Below are 26,832 nucleotides of genomic sequence, written 5' to 3'. Positions count from 1 at the left end.
TTGTATCAGAAACCTCAAAAGCTTTCCCAAAAATTTCTAGCACACTCCTGCTTATGCCTTATATAAGGCTACTTCTAGCTAAGGAGGCAGGCTGGGAAATTATATTTGTTTGTTTGTTTTCCAGCCTCTACAGTTGGTCTGTTTAATAGAAATATAATGTGAGTCACTTGTGTGTGTAATTTAAAATTTCCAGTAGCTACATTAAAAACAGCAGACAAAATTAGTTTTTATAATGTATTTTACTTAACACAATATACTTAAATATCTTTATTTCAATGTGTAATAAATATAAACAATTATTAAGGAGCTATTCTTAAATTTTTGTTAAGTCTCCAAAAGTGGTACGTATTTTACACTGAAAGTTCATTTTACTTTAGACTAACTACATGGCAAGTAGACACATGTGGCTAATGGCTACCCTAGTTACTGCACATGGTTGTTTCCTCTCTTTGCTTGTTTAAAGTATATTGAATTTTTGTAATGTAACAAAATGATTTTGTACAAGAATCAGAAAATTATTTTCCTTGAGATATTTTCCCATCCCCTGTCCTCTACTCCAAAACCCAGCTTTTCTTGATGAAAGAAAGGTTATTCTACCTCATTTTTTTATTTTTTTTTTAAAATTTTTTTTTTTTTTTTTCAACGTTTATTTATTTTTGGGACAGAGAGAGACAGAGCATGAACAGGGGAGGGGCAGAGAGAGAGGGAGACAAGATCGGAAACAGGCTCCAGGCTCTGAGCCATCAGCCCAGAGCCCGACGCGGGGCTCGAACTCCTGGACCGCGAGATCGTGACCTGGCTGAAGTCGGACGCTTAACCGACTGCGCCACCCAGGCGCCCCTCTACCTCATTTTTTTAATTGTTCTGGTAGTGACTCATAAAAGATTTAGTGTCTCATAAGCCAACTGTACATCCCACTATATATGGATATATCTTAACCTGTTTTTTAATAGATAAAATGTTAACTTATTACAAAAAGTTTGTTCTTTACAGCACTATTCCAGTCATCAGATTCATTGTCTAACCATTGCTACCGTTCTGTGTCCCCATGGCCTTCCAGCCCCATATTCTGTCTCTTGAAATGTTCACATTCCTGAAACCTTTCCTCATATCTCAAATGGAAATTTGTCCTTTTCTTGTGGTGATACTTGTACACATAATTCAGACTGTATTATAGTGTTATTTAAGAGATATTTTGGTTATGACGTATTATAGAAAGAATTAAACACAAATTGTCATCATCCATAGTACAGGTATTTTTTACAATATTACATCTAGGTTGGAGTGCTCTAATCTAAGTGGAATTATCAGACATGGGAGAGGATTCAGGTTTGTTACTGTTAGAAAAATAGCACCTTGTAGTGCTTACATCATTTTAAGTTATGTAGAATAGATGCTAGAAGTGGACACACCTAAAAAGATATGGTTGGTATAGCTGATCTCTTGAGCTCTTTCCCAATCCAGTCTCCAAATATTTAAAAATAACAATTATATTCTGTTTTTGTTAGCCAAATAAAAATATTTCCCAAACATAAAAATGTGTTCCTAGTTTCCTATACATGCTTTGAAATTTAGAAATTGAATTTTATTTCAGTGTGTGTGTACTGTTCGTAGGAGATAAGAGAGATGGGGAAATTTAAACAATGTTCAATAGGATTAAAATGGATTTTTAATTGTTATTACAATCGCTTCTCATTTCAAGATAATGTTATAATTTGGGGAACTTAAAAAAATTAGGACTACAGTATGTTGGTATAGATTTCTTAATTAAAGAATAGTGTTGCCAAAAGATGTATTCCCAAATGTTATTACTGAAATAAAACAGATAGATGAAAAAATATTGGTAATTTCATGAGACATAGTAAGCTGGAATAGCCACTTCTCTCATTGCAGAAATTTATACAAATTAACCATATAAAATGGTCATTGGTTAATATGGATTTACTTTATATATGACATGTTATAGGAAAAAAATATAGTATTAGTAATTGTTCATAATCATTTTTTCAAATATGTTTATACTTAATAAGAGTTGTAACCTTTACCATTATAGACAAGTTAAATATACATATAGTCAGAGTCTTCTCTTTCATCAGGAAACGCTGATAGTTTAGTGAATGGCTGAATTACTTGTCTAAAAGTTTTTAATCTGTTATGTGGTATGACGTTTACTTTAGAATCAGATATAAGGAATTTCTTGTTTCCTGGGAAAATATCATTTGTGACAATTATCTCTATTTGTACAATAAAATGACTTCTTGTGAACTAGAATTCACTTGCATTGGCCAAACTAAAATATATCATGGTTAGCTACAAAGCAAATTCTGAATAATCATTCTTGAATCATAGCATAAAATCGAATTTTCAGAATTATTCCAAATTACTGTAAGAGGAAGGCAAGTTATTGAAATTTTGAACCATTCTCTTTCCACATAATTAAGCAGCATTTAGGATATATATTCTTCCTATATTTTTTATTAAGAATTAAAAGAAAAGAGTCCTTAGTAACCTATAGTGTGACAGAAAAACCTTTTCAATGACTTACCTCTTTTTAATTGTTTCTTAGCCATTTCTTTGCAGCATCAGTGCATTTTGATTTCCTTACTATTAGTTGCATGTTCTCAACTACTATGGTAATGAAATGCTGATGATAAGATGAGGGCTAAAGTTAGGATATAAATACTTGATTTGTGAATTGTACTCTTTGAGGGTATTGTCTTTCAGTTCTGAAATTACTTATTGTTATCTAGTGTCCTGGGATGCCTTACTGGGAAATCTTGAGACTTTAGTATTTTTCTTTTTACTATTTCAAAATTCTATTTGGCTCACTTAAAAATTTGTAAAGGCCTTTTATGGGAATTTTAGATCAAGTTATATTATTTGATATTTAATGGTATATTATTTGGGTACAGTATCCTGAATCTGGAAGAGGGTTCTGATTTCTTTCCAGTAGAATTTTTGTTAGGATGACAAAAATTTTGTTTTCTGAAATTCCTGGATGAAAGTTCTGTACAGTTGAATGCACCTGCACTTGTCACCTATAACAGCATAACATAGGATTAAGTCCTCATCAAAGACAAATTATTTTAATATTTTGGGAAGAAAGAAGGGTGTATTTCAGTTGAGAAAAGACTAATTTATTAATTTTAATATTCCTGATGTTTATGCACACAAATGATCACTGTTTAAGGGTAAGGAGGGCTTTTTCTTCAGTAATGCCAAAGCATTGAAAAGGTAATTGGCTTTTCTGTTGCTGTTTATAGATATGTTAAATATATGCCAATTTTTTTCAACAAATATTTCTTGTGGACCTTTCATGTATTACCTATGGTAGGTATTGGGATAAAATGGTGAATAAGATACACAGCTCATGCAAACTTGGGAAATCAGGGAGGTTTTTCTCTTCTAGGAAGTTTCTCATTCAGGTTGATATCTGAAGGCAGTGTAGGAATTATAGGTGGGTGAAGCAGTGGAATAAGAATATAGTAGGGAGAGGCAATAATATTTAGAAATCACCAAACTTGGGAAAGAACATAGATTACTCTAGGAAAAACTAGAAGTTTCACTTGTAAATTCTAGGGGCAACCAGAAAGATAGGGTACCTATCAGAAGAGATATTTGGTCATGTTTCTGTAAATGTCACAATACAACTCACTAAGCTGATTTTTTAGCCTCTTTCACTCCAAAAATACATATGATTAAACTATAACAAAATGTATTTTCAAAAACTAAGTTACCAAGCACAAATGAAATAAAGAAAATCCCTAGATGCCAGAAATGCAGGCAAAATTAGGAAATTAGCATTTGATCTGATGATAGGGGTAAGCTCAGAAACCTAATAGATCCAGATATATTGTGTCACTTAACTATTATAATTTCTTAACAAAGCACTCCCAAATTTAGTGTCTTATCTACAACTTTTTCCCACAACTGGCTGGCCAATTCTGCTGGTTGTGACCAGGCTCAGCTGGTCTTGGCTGAGCTCACTCAGGTAGGTTGTGGCTAGTTGACAGGTAGATAGCTGATTTAAGATGGCATTGACTGATGTAAGCGATCTGTGCTCCACATGGTCTTTCATCCCATGGAGTTAGGGTTATTCTCAAGGCAAAGTAAGAGATCTGAAAGAGTAGATGCATGTTAGGCTTCTTGACCTAGGCTCAGAATTGGTACACCCTCACTTCTGCCACATTCTGGTGGCCAAAGTAAATCATGTGTCTGACCTCTTGTTGAAAGGAACTATAAGATCATATTTCAAAGGGTCTAGATAAGAAGGGTGGAGGATTGAGTCCATTTTTGTGATCATTGTACATAGATTTTTTTTAATGTTTATTTATATTGAGAGAGAGAGAAAAAAAGTACATGTGCACACAAGCAAGGAAGGGACAGAGAGAGAGGGAGACAGAAACCCCAAGTAGGTTCCATGCTGTCATTGTAGAGCCTGACACAGGGCTCAAGCTCACAAATCATGAGATCACAACCTGAACTGAAATCAAGAGCTGGACCCTTAACTGACTGAGCCACCCAGGCTTCCCACTGTATCATAGATCCTATGGGCCCGGGGCTTGAGTTTTTAAAAAGTTACACTGGAACAAGAGATGCTGGCTTGGGCAAATTCAAGATGAGATATCACATATGAATTCTATGCATGAAAAGAACTGTCTTCTCTGGAAGGAGAACAAAAAAACCTCTGCTCACTGGCCCAGAGAATAGGAAGGTACTGTTGTCTAAGACTGTAGATTGTGCCATGTGCTGATATGGGGTCTGAAACAAGATAAAATTGCTTTTTAGGTACATATCCACTGAAATGAGTTAAATAATACAAATAATAATTACAAATGATTACAAATTACATGAAGAAATGATTCAAAACAACCAGGTACAGCAAATAGGAAAGCTTGTACTCTGTGAATTTTAGATAATAGAAATATTTGAAAGAAACTCTAAAATAAAAATATTTAAATTGTTAAATATTAATATTCTAGAGACAAAATAGTCTAAAAGAATGTATGAAAAAGAACCAAAAGTGATTATTAGAAATAAAAATTATGAATAACTAAAAGGTTAGTGACATGTTAAAGAGTAGATTAGACATTGCTGAAGATAGAATCTATGAACTGGAAGGTATGTACTGGGAGAAGAGAGGAGTGAAAAGATAGAAAATATGAAAGAAGGTTTAAGAGTAATTGAGGATTGAATGAGAATGTCCAAATTATGCTTCATAAGAATAAAGAGTAGAGAGAATTGGGGAAAGGCAATATTTGAAGAAGTGGCGACTGATCATGTGAATTGAGGAAAACATGTGCAAAACTTTGTCTTGCACAAAGTAGATAAAAATAAATTCTCCCCTCCTGCCGCCCCTCTTCCCCCACCCAGAAAACTCCTAGGGAATTATAAAACAAGTGATAGAGGAAATCTGGATCTCTAAATGACATTGTGGAACTAAGCTGCCCCATTAACCTGTGTTTTATAAAATTTAAAGGTTTTTTTGATGGGGAAAAATGTTTTTGATGGCTGGAAACAACATTGTGATGCTCAGATGAAAGGCACAACTCTTGTTTACAGCTCTAAATGAGAGAAAGCCCCTATGTAGTGCCACACTGGGGGTTATAGCTGAGGACAGGGTAACAAGCTGCAACTATAGGGGACAGCATATGTATAGCAAGCAGGGTGGAATTTAGTAGGTTTTGTAGTCTCTCTGTGTACTGGCTAATTTGAATACTTCTGGAGCTGTAGGGTCTGTCTCTATTTTTATGGTGTCTAGTCCTGACGTAATTAGGGTGGGTGTATAATGCACAAAGTGTAAGAACCCAATAAGAGAAGTGGTTAGGATATGAACTTATTAATCAGTACTTAATCCTCTATCTTATACAGGAACTGGAAGTGACCAGTCTCCAACCAGCACGTCAAAATTGAGATAAGACAACATTAAAACAAAGAAGTAACCAAAACTATATCACACATGGACATACGATACTGTACAAGAAATCAATTATATCTTAAAATGCCATTGTATTTGGGGGTTTTCTTTTTACAGCAGTCTATTTTACCCTGTGTATCTAAGGTACAGGTATAAAGATTGGCATTACTTAATGATTAAAGGATAAAATAGTACTGTACAAACCTAATAGTATATCCTCAAAATATATAAAGCAAAAATTTAAGAGAACAGGTAGGAAGGAGATTTTTAACACATTTACTTAGAAAGTGATAAAGGAGATAAAAAATAAAAGTTATGATATAGATTATTTGAATAGCACAGTTATTCTCAACAAAACTCTACAAAGACCAAATGAATACCAAAGAATAAGTAGATGTATTCTCTGACCACATTACATTTAGAAGTCAATAGGTAAAGATGCCCACTAAATATTCAAAGCAATTTTTAGCTTTGAACACACATATTAGTAAAGAGTTATGATGAAAAGCTAGCAAGTTAAGTATCCTGCTTTTAAATTCAGAAAAAGAATACTGTAGTAAACACAAAGTAGAAGGAAGCAAGTGAGAAAGATAGAAATAATGGTATAAAATATGAAGTTGGAATAGAGATTTTCAGCAAAACCACAAACTGTATTTTTTTTAAGGTTAATAACTTAAACCAACCTCTTAAAAATTTGCCAAGCAGAAAAGGAATACGCAAGCAGATGAGTAATATTAGGAATGAAAAGGAGAGTATAACTACAAATAAGTAGAATTTTTTTTTTAAATGTTTGAGAGAAAGACAGTACATGCATGCAATGGGGGGGTGAGGGGAAGAGAGAGGGGAGGAGACAGAATCCCAAGCTGGCTCCATACTCAGTGCAGAACCAGTAATGGGGCTTGATCCCAGGATGGTGAGATCATGACTTGAGCCAAAAGCAAGAGTCAGACACTTAACCAACTGAGCCACCCAGGTGCCCCAATAAATAAGTAGACATTTAAAGAGAGAGAATATACCATAAAAAATTATTTGCCAATAAATATCCAAATTATCCCAAATGGAATGTGTTCTAGGAAAACCATAGGTTACTTTTATAAGCTGATTTGCGACCCCTCCCCAAATTCATATGTTAAAACCCTAACCCCCAGTATCTCAAAATGTGGTCTTATATGGAAATAGGATTATTGTAGATGTATTTGGAGATAAGGCCTCAAAAGAAGAAAGTTTAAATCTGGCCCACAGAATGAGCCCTAATACAATCTGACTGGTGTCTTTATAAGAAGAGGAAATTGGAGGGGCACCTAGGTGGCTTAGTCTGTTGAGCGTCCAACTTCGGCTCAGATCATGATTTCGCAGTTCGTGAGTTCAAGCCCTGTGTCAGGCTTTGTGCTGACAGCTCAGAGCCTGGAACCTGCTTCGGATTCTGTGTCTCCATCTCTCTGCCCCTTCCCTGCTCATGCTCTGTCTCTCTCTGTCTCACAAAAATGAATAAATGTTAAAAAAAATTAAAAAAAAAAAAGAGGAGGAAATTGGAACATACAAAGAGACACCATACACAGGGACATGTGTGATCAGAGGGACAACCATGTGAGACAAAGCAGCAAGAGGGTGGCCCACCTATAAGTCAAGGAGAGAGGCCTTAGAAGAATCCAAACCAGCTGATACCCTGCTCTTGGTTTATGGCCTCCATAACTATGAGAAACTAAATTGTTTAAGCCTGCCAGTCTCTGACATGTTGCTGTCAAAGCCCTAGAAAACTAATACAGTTACTAAAACACACTTAAGAAAGGGAAAAATAGAATAGACCTATTAGGTTGTTTCTTAACCTTTTTGTTGTTATTGCCCTCAATAGGGGGAAAAACTAAGTTTTCTCTAATGTAAAAATTAGGGAATGAGTTTTGTCAAGGTAGAGTTGAGCATTCCATGGCCACACCCTATTGTAATATCTAAGATTTTTTTGCTTCTGAGAACCAGTTTTCACCCTCTGAGGAATGCATGAAGTTTATAATTTTATAAAATTTGACAGAGGTAGTATGAAAAATAAAATTCTAGGCCAATCTTACTTTTTTCCCATTAAAAAAATGTGTTTAGGTCATTTAACCATTCAACAAACTGATTGAGTTGCTATCATGTAGAAATTACTGTTTTAGACACTAGGGATACAGAACGATGAAGATAGACAAGGTCCCTGCCTTGCAGAAATTGAATTTTAGATGGGGAAGTTAGCAAAAGCTTACTAAAATAGATAAAAGATAAGATTCAATGGAGCAAATTCAAATGGCATGATCTGATAAAGAATGACAAATATACTACTTTTGATTGAGTGGGCAGGGAAGTTTTAAGGTCTAAGTTGCAAACTAACTCCAGCAGTCAGGGGGAGAGAGGAGAAAGAGGAAAGGTGGAGAAATGAGAATGTGAAATGAGTCATGGATAATGTATAATTTAAGTTACATTTGGCAATAAGGAATAGAAAACCCAACAAAGATGGTTTCAACAGGTACAAATTTTATTTCATGCACCAACCAACAGTTTTGGAGGTTGGAAGTCCTGGGCTTTAACAGTAGCTGATCAATGTCAATAAGGATATAGACCTACTTTTTCTCCTATTCTGCCATCTTTAGCATTTGGACATTTATCCAAATAATTGTACAAAAGGTGCTATTCTTCCAGGTATCATGTATACACTAGTAGATAAGAATTGGGAAAGAAGAATGGGCTTTAAAAAAAGTATCTAGACGCCTGACCCAGGGACTTTAGCTTAATCTTATTGGTCAGAACTTGGTCACAAGTTTTTTTGTTTGTTTTGTTCTTAAATTTTTTAAAAAAAATTTTTGTTTAACGTTTATTTATTTTTGAGACAGAGAGAGAGCATGAACAGGGGAGGGGCAGAGAGAGAGGGAGACACAGAATCTGAAACAGGCTCCAGGCTCTGAGCGGTCAGCACAGAGCCTGGCGTGGGGCTGGAACTCACAGACCGTGAGATCATGACCTGAGCCGAAGTCGGACGCTTAATGGACTGAGCCACCCAGGCGCCCCTGTTCTTAAATTTTTTAACTTTTTTTTTTTTTTTTTTTTTTTTTTTTTTTTTTTTTTTTAGAGAGAGAGAAAGAGAGCGAGAGACAGTGCAAGCACGGGAGCAACAGAAAGATAGGGAGACAGAATCCTAAGCAGGCTCCAGGCTGTGAGCTGTCAGCACAAAGCCTGATGGGGTCTCAAACCCACAAGCCATGAGATCATGACCTGAGCTGCAGTCAGATGCTTAACCAACTGAGCCACCCAGGCACCTCTCCCCCCTTTTTAAGGGGTATTATTTATGTGTTTATTAAGTTTATTTATTTTGAGAGAGGGAGACAGAGCATGTGAGTGGGGGAGGGGCAGAAAGAGAATCCCAAGCAGGCCCTGTACTGCCAATGGAGACCCCAGTGCTGGGGTTGAACCCTGGAACCATGAGATCATTTCCTGAACCACAGTCAAGAGCTGGATGCTTAACCAATGAACCACCCTGGTGCCCTGGTCATAGGTTTTTTTAAACTATGGAGGACATTTTGACAACATCTAGTAAAGTTGAAAGTGCACTTAGCACTTCAACTTTCAGCGATTCAACTTTCAGATATGTACCTTAGGTCAGAACTTTCCTACTAGGATACCACAAACAGGTTAAGATAGGCCAAAGAACTGAGTCCTTCATCCTAAAGCTCTTTGTGTCACCTCCCAGGATAGTAACTTCTGGCTGCCAAGAGTCTTGTTCAGTTACTTCAGTGTGTTGTACAAATAACATTTCTATGTTGTCACAATGGTTAGGAAACTCTTTCCTAGAAGCATACTAAGATGTTCATTGCAATAATGTTACATAAAACATTTATTACAGTAGAATTCTAAATAATAAATAAAAGTGAACAGGGAAATAGAAAATCACCTTTAGGCAAGAACTACAGTAATAATTATTATATGGAAGATTTACTGATAAATGCTAAAATTATCGGGTGAAAACATGAAGAGAAACAATCTATATAAGTCTTAAAGCATTTCCCTTAATATATTTATTAACTACAGAGGGAAAGATAGTAACATTATAGAGGAGAACCCCAGTAGGAACCACTGTAACTAAGTGACCAGGGTTATCACCACCTGTAAGAAGACATTGTCACCATCCCCCTGCTATGATGAACTAAGAAAGTCACAACATTATTTCTATCACATTTTTGCCAAAAATGCATAACCTGTTGCCAAATGTACATAACCTCAGTCCAGTTTTAAGAAAATATTAGGTAAACTAAAATTGTGATAAAATAACTGGTTAATACTCTTTAAAACTGTCAAGGTCATAAAAAACCAGGAGTGAGGGTAAAATAAACTAAGACTCCCCTAATTACAAACTAAATACAACGAGGAAGTATGCTGGTTAGGATACTGGAACAGAATGACATGAGTAAAAACAGATGAAATTCTAATACATTCTTTAGTTAATAGTATTGTACTAATGTTAATATCTTGATTCTGATCATTTAATCACAGATAATAAGATGTTAACATTAGAGAAAGCTAGATGAAACTGAACTCTTTTTAACTTCTGTGTAAGCCTAAAATTAGTCCAAAATTTAAAAATTTGTTAACCTAAATATCCATATTTAGGCAGACAAATGAGTGAATTGTGGCATTGTCAAATGATTGGACTATTATATAGGTGTTAAAACCAATTAGATTCACATATATCAACATGGATGAATGTAAAAAATAACATTAGTTAAAAAAAAGTCAAGCTGTAAAAGGATACATATATATAGCGTGATGCCATTTATACAAAATTTCAAGATGTAAAAACAACTGTTCTTCATATGTATGTGATAAAAGCTTGAAAACATGAAGAATTATTTACACCAATTTCAGGTTACTAGTTACTTCTGGGAGAAGTGGGAGGGACTTGGCTATAGAATAAGAGCTTCAACTGTTTCTGTTTCATGTGCTTAAAAGTAAGATCTAAAGCAGAGAAGGCAGCATGTTAACATTTGTTAAATTTATTTAATGATTCCATGGGTGTCTGTTATTTATTTTTTGTGCTTTTTATGCATGTGTGTAATGTTGTGTAACTTAAAAAATATAGTCCTTTAACTGAGTTCTTTGGAGGATCAAGACATTTCTGATAGGTAAATTATCCCTATGCAGTACTTTAAAGAGTGAACATTTTGAGAAATGAGAATTTGAATAGAAAAATCTATGCCCTAAAGTAAAATTTTTTTCATCTTCTGAACCTTAACTTTTTGGTTACGTTTGCACACAGTATGTAGAGCCTAGGCAAATTAAAGAAAACAGTGTTATTTGTATATTAACATATTTAGGAGTCTCTTGAAAAAAGAAAATCGACTTCAGTTTTCAAGCTTCTCCTACCTAGTAGAAAGTTACTCTAATGGAAAATTCTAATACACTTGAATTTAGTCTCAAAACCTTTTGTCCCCCTGCTGTGAGAATATTGAGTTCTATTTACATGAACTGTGAATCATTTTTGTTGAGGATACTTAGCAACAGAAAGAATTAAGTATTAGAAAAAATGGGAAGAGAAAACAGGGCAAAGCAAGAATGGAGGCGTTTGCTTTGAAAGTACCATAAGAGGAAAAGAAAACCAGGTGGAACTCACTTTCACATACCAATTGCTGAGGAGGTTGCTGTGCAGGCACTTTGGTAGCATATGCTTTGGTAGGTAGGTATTGTGCCAGAACTAAAACCACTTTACCTTGGGTTTCAAGGATGGTATATGTGAAATAAATTAAGGCCACCTACATCATTTTCCTCCCCTAGCAACCACTGCCTGAAGGTAGGGGCTCAATCATTCCAAAGAGTATGTAAAATCATGAAAGCCTTAAACCTTTAGATGACTATAAGATAACAGGATGTAAAAACCCTTTCTTTTTTTTTTTTTTTAATTTTTTTTTCAACGTCTTATTTTATTTTTGGGACAGAGAGAGACAGAGCATGAACGGGGGAGGGGCAGAGAGAGAGGGAGACACAGAATCAGAAACAGGCTCCAGGCTCCGAGCCATCAGCCCAGAGCCCGACGCGGGGCTCGAACTCACAGACCGTGAGATCATGACCTGGCTGAAGTCGGACGCTTAACCGACTGCGCCACCCAGGCGCCCCGGAAAAACCCTTTCAATATGCACTTGTATTTAGGCAAACTTAATTTACAAATAAATATCTTTTTGAAACTATGGAAAGGGGGCTTCTAACATATTTCTAGTAGGAAAGGAACAGTAAATAGAAATCAGTTTCATAGTACTCATTGCTAACTTAGCATGTATAATAAATCATTTAAACTTACATTTGGCATATGATCTGAATTGTTTTATTTTAGTGAATATTTGTCAAAAGCCTCATTTTTAAGGATTTTTAATTAAGTTATTTGCAATATTAGTCCTCATCTGATTTCTCTATAGTGTCTTAACTTTTTTATTCACAAATTATTCTCTTATAAATGTTTATATATTTATATACACATATATATATTATGTTTGATAATATATAGACATAGAGAGTTAAATTGTTCTTTGCCTTTGGAATGTATGGTAAACTAATTAAAATTGTATTTGCTTATTAAATGTGAGGCCTTCTTAATCTCTAATTGTCATTGTTTTTTTATTACACATACCTTAATTTTATTAAGTCCATTAAGATTTTGTTTTTAAGCACAGTGTTATACCAATTCACCATCTCCAAAATTGTGATCATTTCGTTGACATTTAACTGTTTTGAAATGATATCTGATATTTAAGTTATTTATAGGTAAGCTAAACATATCCAGAAAAAGTCACTGGAAACATTTGATTATGACTGTTACAGTTCTTTCAGATTAGAAATCTTTCTCTATAGTCTTTTTTCCAAAAGTGGCTTTCAAAGATACATCTTCAAAGTAAGGCAACACAAACTAGAAATTGGTATGAAGATGAAGCAAAGGGCTAACAACATTGGGTACATAAACTGGGTTCAGAATTGAAGTTTGTACACAAAATACCCTGACCTTATAAATGGTTATGATCTTGATTTTTATATCCTAGCAATCCCTCCAAATGCCCAGTCCTTCTTATGAAAGCACAGCATTTTGTGTGGAAGACAACATACGTGTGTTTCTGAGTTTGTTTGTTTGTTTAAATATGAAATTTATTGTCAAATTGGTTTCCATACAACACCCAGTGCTCATCCCAAACGGTGCCCTCCTCAGTACCCATCTCCCACCACCAATCAACCCTCAGTTTGTTCTCAGTTTCTTAGTTTAAAGAAGTTTTACAGGTTCGGGGCACCTGGGTGGCTCAGTCGGTTGAGCTTCTGACTTCGGCTCAGGTCATGATCTCACGGTTCATGAGTTTGAGCCCCAGGTCAGGCTTTGTGCTGACCACTTGGAGCCTGGAGCCTGCTTCGGATTCCGTGTCTCCCTCTCTCTCTGCCCCCCACTCACATTCTGTCTCTGTCTCTCTCAAAAATAAATAAACATTAAAAAAAAAGTTATACAGGTCCTTAATTCCTTATATGAAGAAACATTTGGGACCAAATATGTTTTAGATATCAGAATTTGGGTTTTAAAAAAAGAAATACTGTTTAAATCAGGTACCTTAATCTTGGTTTGCCTCTCTCTGTGTATTTTTCCCTTTGCTCATTTGTTTCTTAAATTCCACAAATGAATAAAAATATATGGCATATGTCTTTTTCTGAGTCTTAATTATAGAGAACAAACTGATGGTTACCAGAGGGGAGGTGCATAGGGGGATGGGTTACATAGGTGGTGGAGATTAAGGAGGGCATTTGTTGTGATGAGCAATGAGTGTTGTATGGAGGTGTTGAATCACTATATTGTACACCTGAAACTAATACTACATTTTATATTAACTTGAATTTAAATGAAAACTTAAAAAAAAAAAGATACCTTATTTATGTAATGGCCCCAGCACAGTTTAGGGCAAAATCTCATCATCACACATTAATATTTTTGCATAAGACATACACATATTCACATAAAGTGAGATGAATAAGGCAGATAACCTCATATCATTTCTGAATTTTGACAAGTGAGTTAAACAAAAACAACTGGTTTCAGAGTTTGTGGGATTTTTGTATTGCAAATAAAGGGTGGTAGACCTGGATAGTAAGTAGAGGTTGGGGGAAGATCACATAAAACAAAGGAAAATTAATAACTCTGGTCTTGACTCTAAGTGCAATTTGATTTAAGAGAAAGAAGTCAAAGGCTTCACCAGGGAGGAAAGGTTTGATGTGGGACTGAAGAAAGATTTATAGAAAACTGTTTCACTTGGAAATGAGCAAAATCAAGCTCAACTGGAATCTAATGTTCCTGTCAGACAGTAGAGTATATACACAGAGGCACATGAGGATAGGGTGGGAAGATTATGGAAGGTTTGAATGTCAGACATGATTCACAAGATTCACAAGATTCACAAAATCTTTATGACCAAAGAACTGATGTGAAAAATATCACGACTTGGTGTCAGAATGATATGGGTGATTAAGAAGACATAGTAGCAAAAATATGTTTCTAGACCAAGAGTAGGAAAAATCACTTGTGTTATAGAGAAAAACAATTGAGAAGGGCTTACAAACTGTGGAACATAGTGTTTAATGGGAAAGCCAAATGGAAATATTTGTATTTGGATATAGAAAGGAAGGTATGGGTTATAAGTATTCTGGGCTAGAATCCCAAAAATTACAGAATTGTAAGCATGCATTGTAAACATACAATGTTTGTTAAGGTTTTGGCCCATTTAAAAAATTGAGTTGGTTGTTTTTATTTTTTTTAATTCTACTTTTTTAATTAATTAAGTTTAATTTAGGAGAGAGAGAGAGTGACCAAGGGGCAGAGGGGGAGAGAGAATGAGAATCTTAAGTAGACCCCACACTCCATGCAGAGCCCAATGCAGGGCTCAGTCCCATGATCCTGGGATCAATACCTGAGCCAAAATCAAGAGTGGGACCCTCAACTGACTGAGTCACCCAGGCGCCCCTGGATTGGTTTTTTTCTTATTATTGAGTTTTAAGTGTTCTTTATAGAATTCGGATTAGCAGTGCTCTATCAGATGTGTCTTTTGCAAATATTTTCTTCCAATCTGTGGCTTGTGTTCTCATTCTCTTGGTAGTGTCTTTAACAGAGCAGAAGTTGTAAACTGTATTCAAGTCCAGATTATCAATTATTCATTTCATGAATGATTTCTTTGGTGTTGTATCTAAAAAGGCGTCAATGGGGTGCCTGGGTGGCTCAGTCAGTTAAGCGACCGACTCGGTTTCCACTCAGATCATGATCTCACTGTTCATGAATTCGAGCCCTGCATCAGGCTCCACGCTGACAATGTGGAGCCTGCTTGGGATCCTCTGTGTCCCTCTCTCTGCTCCTCCCCTGTTGTCTCTCTCTCAAAATAAATAAACATTAAAAATAAAAAATAAAAAGGCAGCACTATACCTAGGGTCATCTAGACTTTCTCCCATGTTGTTTTCTAGGAATTTTGTGGTTTAGCTTTTATATTTAGATTTATAATCCATTTTTAAGTTTTTTTTTTTTAAAGGGTGTAAGGTCTAGCTCTAGATTTTTATTATTATTTTTTTTTTTTTTTTGTGGATGTCTACTTATTCCAGCACCATTATTTGAAGAGCTTATCTTTGTTCCATTATGTTGCCTTTGTTCCTTTCTTACAGATCAGTTGACTGTATTTGTGGGGGTCTGTTTTGGGGATATATATTTTGTTTTATTGATTTATTTGTTTATTCTTTTGCCTATACCACACAATCTTGATCACCACAGCTTTATACAGCTTTTTTTTTTTACCATAGCTTTTGAAGTTGGGTAGTATGAGTTCTCCAATTTTGTTGTTGTTTTTCAACATAGAGTTGGCTATTTGGGCCTTTTGCTTCATTATACAACTTAAGAATCTGTTGATGTCCATAAAATAACTTGCTGGTATTGGGATTGGGATTTATAGAGTCTATAGATTTAGGAAGAAGTGATATCTTCACAATATTGAGTCTTCCTGACCCAACATGGAACATCTCTATTTATTTAGTCATCTTTGATTTCATTCATCAGTTTGTAGTTTTCTTCATATAAATCTTGTTCTTATAAATTTTGTTAGCTGTATGCCTAAGTATTTCATTTGTGGATGTGCTGTTTTTACTTTCAAATTCTATTTGTTTGTTGTTGGTTTATAGGAGAGCAATTGACTTTTGTATATTACACTTACATCCTAAAACTTGTTATATTCACTTATTAGTTCCAGTTTCTTTGTTGATTCCTTTGGTTTTTCTAAATAGACAATTATGTCTCCTGTGGTGAAAAACAGTTATGTGCCTTCTTTCCCAATCCATGTACCTTTTATTTCCTTTTCTTGCCTTATTGCATTAACAAGGACTTGAGGTACAATGTTGAAACAAGTGGTAAGAAGGGACATATTTGCCTTGCATCTGATTTTAGTGAGAAGGATTAAGTTTCTCACCATTAAGTATGATTTTAGGTTTTTCATAGACAATCTTTGTCAAGCTGTGAAAGTTCCCCTCTATTCCTATTTTATTGAGATTTTTTATGATGAATGATGTTGGATTTTCTCAAATGCTTTTCTGCATCTGATGATCAAATGATTTTTCACTTTTACAGTGTTTATGTAATTTCTGTGTTAATTGGTTTTCTAATAGGGAACCAGCTTTCATGCCTAAGATAAAGCCCAATTGGTTGTGTTGTGTAATACTTTTTATACTTTCTTGGAATCAATTTGCTAAAATTTTGTTGAGGATTCTTGCATCTCTCTTCATAAGAGACTGGTCTTTATTTTTTATAACGTATTTGTCTTGTTTTTGGTATTAGGGTATTGCTCATATAATGAAGTAGGATGTATTCCTTCTGTTCCTATCCTCTGAAAGAGATTGTGGAGAATTGATATAATTTATTCTTTAAATGTTTGATAGACTTCACTAGTAAACTGTTTAGATCTGATGCTTTCTGTCTTATAAACTCATTTATTATTGATTCAATTTCTTTTTTTAATTTTTTAATATGAAATTTATTGTCAAATTTGTTTCCATACAACACCCAGTGCTCATCCCAACAGGTGCCCTCCTCAATACCCATCACCCACCTTTCCCTCCCTCCCACCCCCCATCAACCCTCAGTTCTCAGTTTTTAAGAGTCTCTTACATTTTGGTTCCCTCCCTCTCTAAACTTTTTTTCTTTTTCCATCCCCTCCCCCATGGTCTTCTGGTAAGTTTCTTAGGATCCACATAAGAGTGAAAACATATAGTATCTGTCTTTCTCTGTATGACGTATTTCACTTAGTATACCACTTTCCAGTTCCATCCACATTGCTACAAAAGGCCATATTTCATTCTTACTCATTGCCACGTAGTATTCCATTATGTATATAAACCACAATTTCTTTATCAATTCATCAGTTGATGGACATTTAGCCTCTTTGCATAATTTGGCTATTGTTGAAAGTGCTGCTATAGGATACAAAATCAATGTACAGAAATCAGTTGCATTCTTATACACTCATAATGAAGCAACAGAAAGACAAATAAAGAAACTGATCCCATTCACAATTGCACCAAGAAGCATAAAATACCTAGGGATAAATCTCACCAAAGATGCATAAGATCTGTATGCTGAAAACTATAGAAAGCTTATGAAGGAAATTGAAGAAGGTATAAAGAAATGGAAAAACATTCCATGCTCATGGATTGGAAGAATAAATATTGTCAAAATGTCAATACTACCCAAAGCTATCTACACATTCAATGCAATTCCAATCAAAATTGCACCAGCATTCTTCTCGAAACTAGAAAAAGCAATCCTAAAATTCATATAAAACCACAAAAGGCCCCGAATAGCCAAAGTAATTTTGAAGAAGACCAAAGCAGGAGGCATCACAATCCCAGACTTTAACCTCTACTACAAAGCTGTCGTCATCAAGACAGCATGGTATTGGCACAAAAACAGACACATAGACCAATGGAATAGAATAGAAACCCCAGAACTAGACCCACAAAACTATGGCCAACTCATCTTTGACAAAGCAGGAAAGAATATCCAATGGAAAAAAGACAGCCTCTTTAACAAAGGTGCTGGGAGAACTGGACAGCAACATGCAGAAGGTTGAAACTAGACCACTTTCTCACACCATTCACAAAAATAAACTCAAAATGGATAAAGGTCCTGAATGTGAGACAGGAAATCATCAAAACCCTAGAGGAGAAAGCAGGAAAAGACCTCTCTGACCTCAGCCGTAGCAATCTCTTACTCGACACATCCCCAAAGGCAAGGGAATTAAAAGCAAAAATGAACTACTGGGACCTCATGAAGATAAAAAGCTTCTGCACAGCAAAGGAAACCACCAGCAAAACTAAAAGGCAACCAACGGAATGGGAAAAGATATTTGCAAATGACATATTGGACAAAGGGCTAGTATCCAAAATCTATAAAGAGCTCACCAACCTCCACACCCGAAAAACAAATAATCCAGTGAAGAAATGGGCAGAAAACATGAATAGACACTTCTCTAAAGAAGACATCGGATGGCCAACAGGCACATGAAAAGATGCTCAACGTCGCTCCTCAGCAGGGAAATACAAATCAAAACCTCACTCAGATATCACCTCACACCAGTCAGAGTGGCCAAAATGAACAAATCAGGAGACTATAGATGCTGGGGAGGATGTGGAGAAATGGGAACCCTCTTGCACTGTTGGTGGGAATGCAAACAGGTGCAGCCACTCTGGAAAACAGTGTGGAGGTTCCTCAAAAAATTAAAAATAGACCTACCCTATGACCCAGCAATAGCACTGCTAGGAATTTACCCAAGGGATACAGGAGTGCTGATGCATAGGGGCACTTGTACCCCAATGTTTATAGCAGCACTCTCAACAATAGCCAAATTAGGGAAAGAGCCTAAATGTCCATCTAATGATGAATGGATAAAGAAATTGTGTTTTATATACACAATGGAGTACTACGTGGCAATGAGAAAGAATGAAATATGGCCTTTTGTAGCAACGTGGAAGGAACTGGAGAGTGTTATGCTAAGTGAAATAAGCCATACAGAGGAAAACAGATACCATATGGTTTCACTCTTATGTGGATCCTGAGAAACTTAACAGGAACCCATGGGGGAGGGGAAGGAAAAAAAAAAAAAAGAGGTTAGAGTGGAAGAGAACCAAAGCATAAGAGACTCTTAAAAACTGAGAACAAACTGAGGGTTGATGGGGGGTGGGAGGGAGGGGGTGGTGGGTGATGGGTATTGAGGACGGCACCTTTTGGGATGAGCACTGGGGGTTCTATGAAAACCAATTTGACAATAAACTTCATATATTGAAAAAAAATAAATAAATGAACATTTAAAAAAAGAGAGAGAGAAAGTCTGCTATAAACATTGGGGTACAAGTGCCCCTATGCATCAGCACTCCTGTATCCCTTGGGTAAATTCCTAGCAGTGCTATTGCTGGGTCATAGGGTAGGTCTATTTTTGATTTTTTGAGGAACCTCCACACTGTTTTCCAGAGTGGCTGCACCTGTTTGCATTCCCACCAACAGTGCAAGAGGGTTCCCGTTTCTCCACATCCTCCCCAGCATCTATAGTCTCCTGATTTGTTCATTTTAGCCATTCTGACTGGCATGAGGTGGTATCTGAGTGTCGTTTTGATTTGTATTTCCCTGATAAGGAGCAACGTTGAGCATCTTTTCATGTGCCTGTTGGCCATCCGGATGTCTTCTTTAGAGAAGTGTCTATTCATGTTTTCTGCCCATTTCTTCACTGGATTATTCATATTTCGGGTGTGGAGTTTGGTGAGCTCTTTATAGATTTTGGATACTAGCCCTTTGTCTGATATGTCATTTGCAAATATCTTTTCCCATTCTGTTGCTTGGCTTGTAGTTTTGTTGATTGTTTCCTTTGGAGTGCAGAAGCTTTTTATCTTCATGAGGTCCCAGTAGTTCATTTTTGCTTTTAATTCCCTTGCCTTTGGGGATGTGTCAAGTAAGAAATTGCTGTGGCTGAGGTCAGAGAGGTTTTTTCCTGCTTTCTCCTCTAGGGTTTCCATGGTTTCCTGTCTCACATTCAGGACTTTTATCCCTTTTGAGTTTATTTTTGTGAATGGTGTGAGAAAGTGGTCTAGTTTCAATCTTCTCCGTGTTGCTGTCCAGTTCTCCCAGCACCATTTGTTAAAGAGGCTGTCTTTTTTCCATTGGATATTCTTTCCTGCTTTGTCAAAAATGAGTTGGCCATAGTTTTGTGGGTCTAGTTCTGGGGTTTCTATTCTATTCCATTGGTCTATGTGTCTGTTTTTGTGCCAATACCATGCTGTCTTGATGACGACAGCTTTGTAGTAGAGGTTAAAGTCTGGGATTGTGATGCCTCCTGCTTTGGTCTTCTTCAAAATTACTTTGGCTATTCGGGACCTTTTGTGGTTCCATACAGATTTTAGGATTGCTTGTTCTAGTTTCGAGAGGAATGCTGGTGCAATTTTGATTGGAATTGCAATGAATGTGTAGATAGCTTTGGGTAGTATTGACATTTAACAGTATTTATTCTTCCAATCCATGAGCACGGAATGTTTTTCCATTTCTTTATACCTTCTTCAATTTCCTTCATAAGCTTTCTATAGTTTTCAGCATAGAGATCTTATGCATCTTTGGTTAGGTTTATTTCTAGGTATTTGATGTTTCCTGGTGCAATTGTGAACGGGATCAGTTTCTTTATTTGTCTTTCTGTTGCTTCATTATTAGTGTATAAGGATGCAATTGATCTCTCTACATTGATTTTGTATCCTGCGACTTTGCTGAATTCATGTATCAGTTCTAGTAGACTTTTGGTACAGTCTGTCGGATTTTCCATGTATAATATCATGTCATCTGCAAAAAGTGAAAGCTTGACTTTATCTTTGCCAATTTTGATGTCTTTGATTTCCTTCTGTTGTCTGCTGATGCTAGCTAGCCTCCAACACTATGTTGAACCACAGCGGTGAAAGTAGACATCCCTGTTGTGTTCCTGATCTCAGGGAAAAAGCTCTCAGTTTTTCCCCATTGAGGATGATATTAGCTGTGGGCTTTTTCGTAAATGGTTTTATGATGTTTAAGTATATTCCTTCTATCCCGACTTTCTTGAGGGTTTTTTTTAAGAAGGATGCTGAATTTTGTCAAATGGTTTTTCTGCATCGATTGACAGGGTCATATGGTTCTTATCTTTTCTTTTATTAATGTGATGTATCACATTGATTTGCGAATGTTGAATCAGTCCTGCATCCCAGGAATGAATCCCACTTGATCCTGGTGAATAATTCTTTTTATATGCTGTTGAATTCGATTTGCTAGTATCTTATTGAGAATTTTTGCATCTATATTCATCAGGGATATTGGCCTGTAGTTCTCTTTTTTTGCTGGGTCTCTGTCTGGTTCAGGCATCAAAGTAATGCTGGCTTCATAGAATGAGTCTGCAAGTTTTCCTTCCCTTCCTATTTTTTGGAACAGCTTGAGAAGGATAGGTATTATCTCTGCTTTAAATGTCTAGTAGAACTCCCCAGGGAAGCCATCTGGTCGTGGACTCTTATTTGTTGGGAGATTTTTGATAACTGATTTAGTTTCTTCGCTGGTTATGGGTGTGTTTAAGTTTTCTATTTCTTCCTGTTTGAGTTTTGGAAGTGCGTGGGTGCTTAGGAATTTGTCCATTTCTTCCAGGTTGTCCAGGTTACTGGCATATAATTTTTTATAGTATTCCCTGATAATTGCTTGTATTTCTGAGGGATTGGTGATAATAATTCCATTTTCATTCATGAGTTTATCTATTTGGGTCATCTCCCTTTTCTTTTTGAGAAGCCTGGCTAGAGGTTTATCAATTTTGTTTATTTTTTCAAAAAGCCAACTCTTGGTTTCATTGATCTGTTTTACAGTTCTTTTAGAATCTATGTTGTTTATTTCTGCTCTGATGTTTATTATTTCTCTTCTTCTCTGGGCTTGGGGTGTCTTTGTTGTTCTGCTTCTATTTCCTTTAGGTGTGCTGTTAGATTTTGTATTTGGGATTTTTCTTGTGTCTTGAGATAGGCCTGGACTGCAATGTATTTTCCTCTCAGGGCTGCCTTCATTACATCCCAAAGGTTTTGGACTGTTGTATTTTCATTTTCATTTGTTTCCATATATTTTTTAATTTCTTTTCTAATTGCCTGGTTGACCCATTCATTCTTTAGTAGGATGTTCTTTAACCTCCATGCTTTTGGAGGTTTTCCAGACTTTTTCCTGTGGTTGATTTCAAGCTTCCTAGCATTGTGGTCTGAAAGTGTGCATGGTAGGATCTCAATTCTTGTATACTTATGAAGGGCTGTTTTGTGACCAAGTATGTGGTCTATCTTGGAGAATGTTTCATGTGCACTCAAGAAGAAAGTACATTCTGTTGCTTTGGCATACAGAGTTCTAAATATATCTGTCAAGTCCATCTGATTCAATGTATCATTCAGGGCCCTTGTTTCTTTATTGATCCTGTGTCTAGATGGTCTATCCATTGTTGTAAGTGGAGTATTAAAGTCCCCTGCAATTCCCACATTCTTATCAATAAGGTTGCTTATGTTTGTGATTAATTGTTTTATATATTTGGGGGCTCCTGTATTCGGCACGTAGACATTTATAATTGTTAGCTCTTCCTGATGGATAGTCCCTGTGATTATTATATAATGCCCTTCTTCATCTCTTGTTACAACTTTTAATGTAAAGTCTAGTTTGTCTGATATAAGTATGGCTACTCCAGCTTTCTTTTGACTTCCAGTAGCATGATAGATGGTTCTCCATCCCTTCAGTTTCAATCTAAAGGTGTCCTCAGGTCTAAAAGGAGTCTCTTGTAAACAGCAAATAGGTGGGGTTGTTTTTTTTATCAATTGTGATACCCTATGTCTTTTCGTTGGAGCATTTAGTCCATTTACGTTCAGTGTTATGGAAAGATATGGGTTTAGAGTCATTGTGATGTCTGTAGGTTTCATGCTTGTAGTGATGTCTCTGGTCCTTTGTGGTCCTTGTAACATTTAACTCTCAGAATCCCCCTTAGGATCTCTTGTAAGGCTGGTTTAGTGGTGATGAATTCCTTCATTGTTTGTTTGGGAAGACCTTTATCTCTCCTTCTGTTCTGAATGACAGACTTGCTGGATAAAGGATTCTTAGGTGCATATTTTTTCTGTTCATCACATTGAAGATTTCCTGCCATTCCTTTCTGGCCTGCCAAGTTTCAGTAGATAGGTCTGCTACTGCCCTTTTGTATCTACCTTAGTATGTTAGGGCCTGTTTATCCCTAGCTGCTTTCAGAATTCTCTTTATCCTTGTTTTTTTGTCGGTTTCACTGTGATATGTCCGGCAGAAGATCGACTGAAGTTACACTGAAGGTGTTCTCTGTGCCTCTTGGATTTCAATGACTGTTTCCTTCCCCTGATCAGGGAAGTTCTCAGCTATGATTTGTTCAAGTACACCTTCAGCCCTTTTCTCTCTGTCTTCTTCTTGTGGAATTCCTATGATACAGATATTGTTCCTTTTGATTGCATCACTTAGTTCTCCAATTCTCCCCTCATACCTCTGGATTTTTTTTATCTCTTTTTCTCAGCTTCCTCTTTTTCCGTAATTTTATCTTCTAATTCACTTATTCTCTCTGCTCTTCAGTCCGTTCTATGGCCGCCTACATTTTGTTTTGCACCTCATTTATAGCATTTTTTAATTTCTCATGACTATTTTTTAGTCCATTGATCTCTGTAGCAGTAGATTCTCTGCTGTCCTCTATGCTTTTTTCAACCTCAGCGATTAATTTTATGACTAATATTCTAAATTCTTTTTCCGTTATATTGCTTAAATCGGTTTGATCACTTTGTTAGCTGTCGCTACTTCTGGAGTTTCTTTTGAGGAGAATTCTTCCGTTTCGTCATTTTGGCTAGGCCCTGCATTAGCTCCAAACTGCAGGGCACATCCCTTGTGGTGTCTGGAAAAACTTGTGTTGGTGGGCGGGGCCACACTCAGACTAGATGTCTGCCCCTTGCCCACCATTGGGCCACAGTCATTCTGGTGTGTACCTTATCTTCCCCTTTCCCAGAGGTAGGGCTCACTTTGGAGTGGTGTAGCCCCTGTCTGGGCTGCTTGCATACTGCCAGGCTTGTGGTGCTCCTTCAGTGGGATCTGACCAAGGACGTATTAGCAGGGGTGGATCCGCAAGGTGCACATGGGCTGGAGGGGCAGGCTCAGCTTGCTTTGCCTTAGCTGGTCTGCTGCAGGAGGGGCCCTGCTGCACCAGGAGGGAGGCAGACCCATGGAAGGGATCACAGAAGCGCAGCGTTGGGTATTTGTGCGGTGCAAGGAAATTCAGTGATGGGAACTGGTTCCCTTTGGAATTTTGGCTGGGGGATAGGAGAGGGAAATGGTGCTTGCCAGTGCCTTTGTCCCCCCGCTGGGCTCTGTCCTTCCAGGGCTCAACAACTCTCCCTCCTGGCGTCCTCTCTCCTTCCCTGCTCTCTGAGAGCAAAGCTGTTGACTTTTAACATTCCAGGTATTAAGTCCTGCTGGCTGTCAGAACTCATGGAGTCTGGCCCCTCAGCTTTTGCAGTCCAGACTTCAGGGGTTCTACCTTGCTAGGCGGGCTGCCCCTCTCCCGCTCCAGCTCCCTCCTGCCAATCCTTGTAGTCTGCATCACCTCTCTGTCCACATAACCTCTTACATGGGCCTCTTGTCTTTGCTTGGCTCCGGAGAGTCTGCTCTGCTAGTCTTCTGGCAGTTTTCTGGGTTATTTAGGCATATGTGGGTAGAATCTATGTGAGATGAGCCCAGTGTCCTCCTATGCCACCATCTTCCCAGAACTCCCCTGAACATGTTAAAAGAGTGTTGGTAGGCAAGTGTCTAATTGGATTTCAAATGGTATCTAATATTCTTATCAGTATCTAAAGAGCCTGTTACTCCATGTGACCTTATGTTTCTTTTCTTTTCTTTTAGGTATCTTTTATTCAAAACCTGGTATTTTGTGTAGAAAGAGTTTACCGTGTACCCGACTTTGGTGTCTGGGAAAGAGGCAGCAAATATAATAATGGCAGCACAGAACTACATTCAAGGTAATTTGCTGATTTGAGTGGTTGTTTTTTTGTTATTTAAATGTGTAGAATTTGAATAAAAATCAAAGTACTAGATTGCAACTGTATTATTTGTCTTTTCATCTCTTATTTTTCTACATATGATAACAGATGAAATTCACTTAAAATTAAAGCAAGAAATTACTCTCAGTGCCCATAAACAGGTCCAAGAAAAATTACGGTATCTTTTCCAACCTGTCATGATGTCAGTATATGCATATCAGCCTCCAATCCAAGTCTTGGCCTTTCTGCTAAACCAAATGTTTCTTTTTCCTTTTTGAAATGACGCCATTTGAAAGATCAAATATATTAGGATTGTCAAACACCAAATGTATACACATTTCATGTAAAATTCCCTTCCATATTGTAGAGCTGATTTTTTTTTATCCTAATCAGATACTCACACCTTTCATATAAAACCTAACATTTTTTTTTTCTGTAGGTGGTGTGATCAACATCTTGAGTTCTGGTTTAGTGGGCTTGATAAACAATGATAACTGATGACTGATGTTAGTGGTGTATTAATTTCCTTTACTCCTTATGGTGAGAGAAATAGATTTAGTAACTGACTGTACCTTTCAGATATCCAAATTTTTTGCCTGGTAGGTTATCTTTTAACTGAAAAGTATAGCTCAATTGCACACCTGGTTGAGTATAGCTCAACTAGGAATAAACTTAACCAAGGAAGTGAAAGACCTGTACTCCAAAAAGTATAAAACACTGATGAAAGAAATTAAAAATGATACAAAAAAGAAAAGATATTGTATGTTCATGGATTAGAAGAACCAATATTGTTATAGTGTCCATATTACTCACAGAAATCTACAGATACAATTACAGATGTAATTCCTATCAAAATTCCAGTGACATTTTTCACAGAACTAAAACAAATAATCCTAAAATTTTATGGAATTACAAAATACCCCAAATATTGAGAAAGAAGAACAAAGCTAGTGGTATCACAATTTCATATTTAAAGATATACTACAATGCTGTAAAACCAAAACAGCATACCAGTGACACAAAAATAGACACAAAGATCAATGGAACAGAACACAGAGCCCAGAAATAAATCCATACTTATATGGTCAATTAACCTGCATCAGAGGGGGAAAGGATATACAATGTTATACGAATGGTACTGAAAAAAATGGAAAGCCACATTGGAAAAGAATGAAACTGGATCAGTTTCTTACATAATACACAAAAATAATCTCAAAATGGATTAAAGACCTAAATGGTGAGGACTGAAACTCTAAGAGTCCTAGAAGGAAAACTGGACAGTGTTTTTTTTGACATTAGCCATAGAAACATTTTTCTAGATATGTCTCTAGAGGTAAGGGAAACAAAAACAAAGTTAAACTATTGGGACTACACCAAAATAAAAAGCTTTTGCCCAGTGAAGGAAACCACCAACAAAAAGGCAGTGTACTCAATGAGAGAAGATATTTGCAAATGGCATATCTGATGAGGGGTTAATATCCAAAATATATAAATAACTTATACAGTTTAACACCAAAGAAACAAAGAATTTGATTTAAAAATGGGCAGAGGACCAGAATAGACGTTTTTCAAAGAAGACATACATGTGGCCAACAGTCACATAAGATGGTCAACATCACTAATTATCAGGGAAATGGTAATTGAAAGCACAATAAAATACCATTCTACACCTGTCAGAATAGCTAAAATAAAAAACATAAACCACAAGCGTTGACAAAAATGTGGAGAAAAAGGAATCCTTGTGTACTGTTGGTGGGAATGCAAATTGGTATAACCTCTGTGGAGAATAGTATAGAGTTCCTCAA

The 26,832-nt window shown here is 36.5% G+C and overlaps 1 protein-coding gene across 16 annotated transcripts in view; it reads left to right on the top strand.

Moving 5' to 3' along the window:
* The window catches only part of PHKB (phosphorylase kinase regulatory subunit beta), a 262,064-nt gene that overhangs the window by 89,169 nt on the left and 146,063 nt on the right, over nucleotides 1-26,832 (top strand). For all 16 annotated transcript variants that reach the window (XR_007147237.1, XM_047834570.1, XM_047834577.1 and 13 more), the window contains one exon: nucleotides 24,891-25,006. Coding sequence is in view for 15 of the 16 variants with exons in the window: in XM_047834570.1 (XP_047690526.1) it covers nucleotides 24,891-25,006 (116 nt within the window). In the remaining variant the exon portion in view is untranslated. The remainder of the gene's footprint in view (nucleotides 1-24,890; nucleotides 25,007-26,832) is intronic.

Source organism: Prionailurus viverrinus, chromosome E2 (assembly GCF_022837055.1).
Source record: "Prionailurus viverrinus isolate Anna chromosome E2, UM_Priviv_1.0, whole genome shotgun sequence".
NCBI lineage: Eukaryota > Metazoa > Chordata > Mammalia > Carnivora > Felidae > Prionailurus > Prionailurus viverrinus.
The sequence above is the reverse complement of the archived record's forward strand: the minus strand, read 5'-3'. Positions and strand labels throughout refer to the sequence as shown.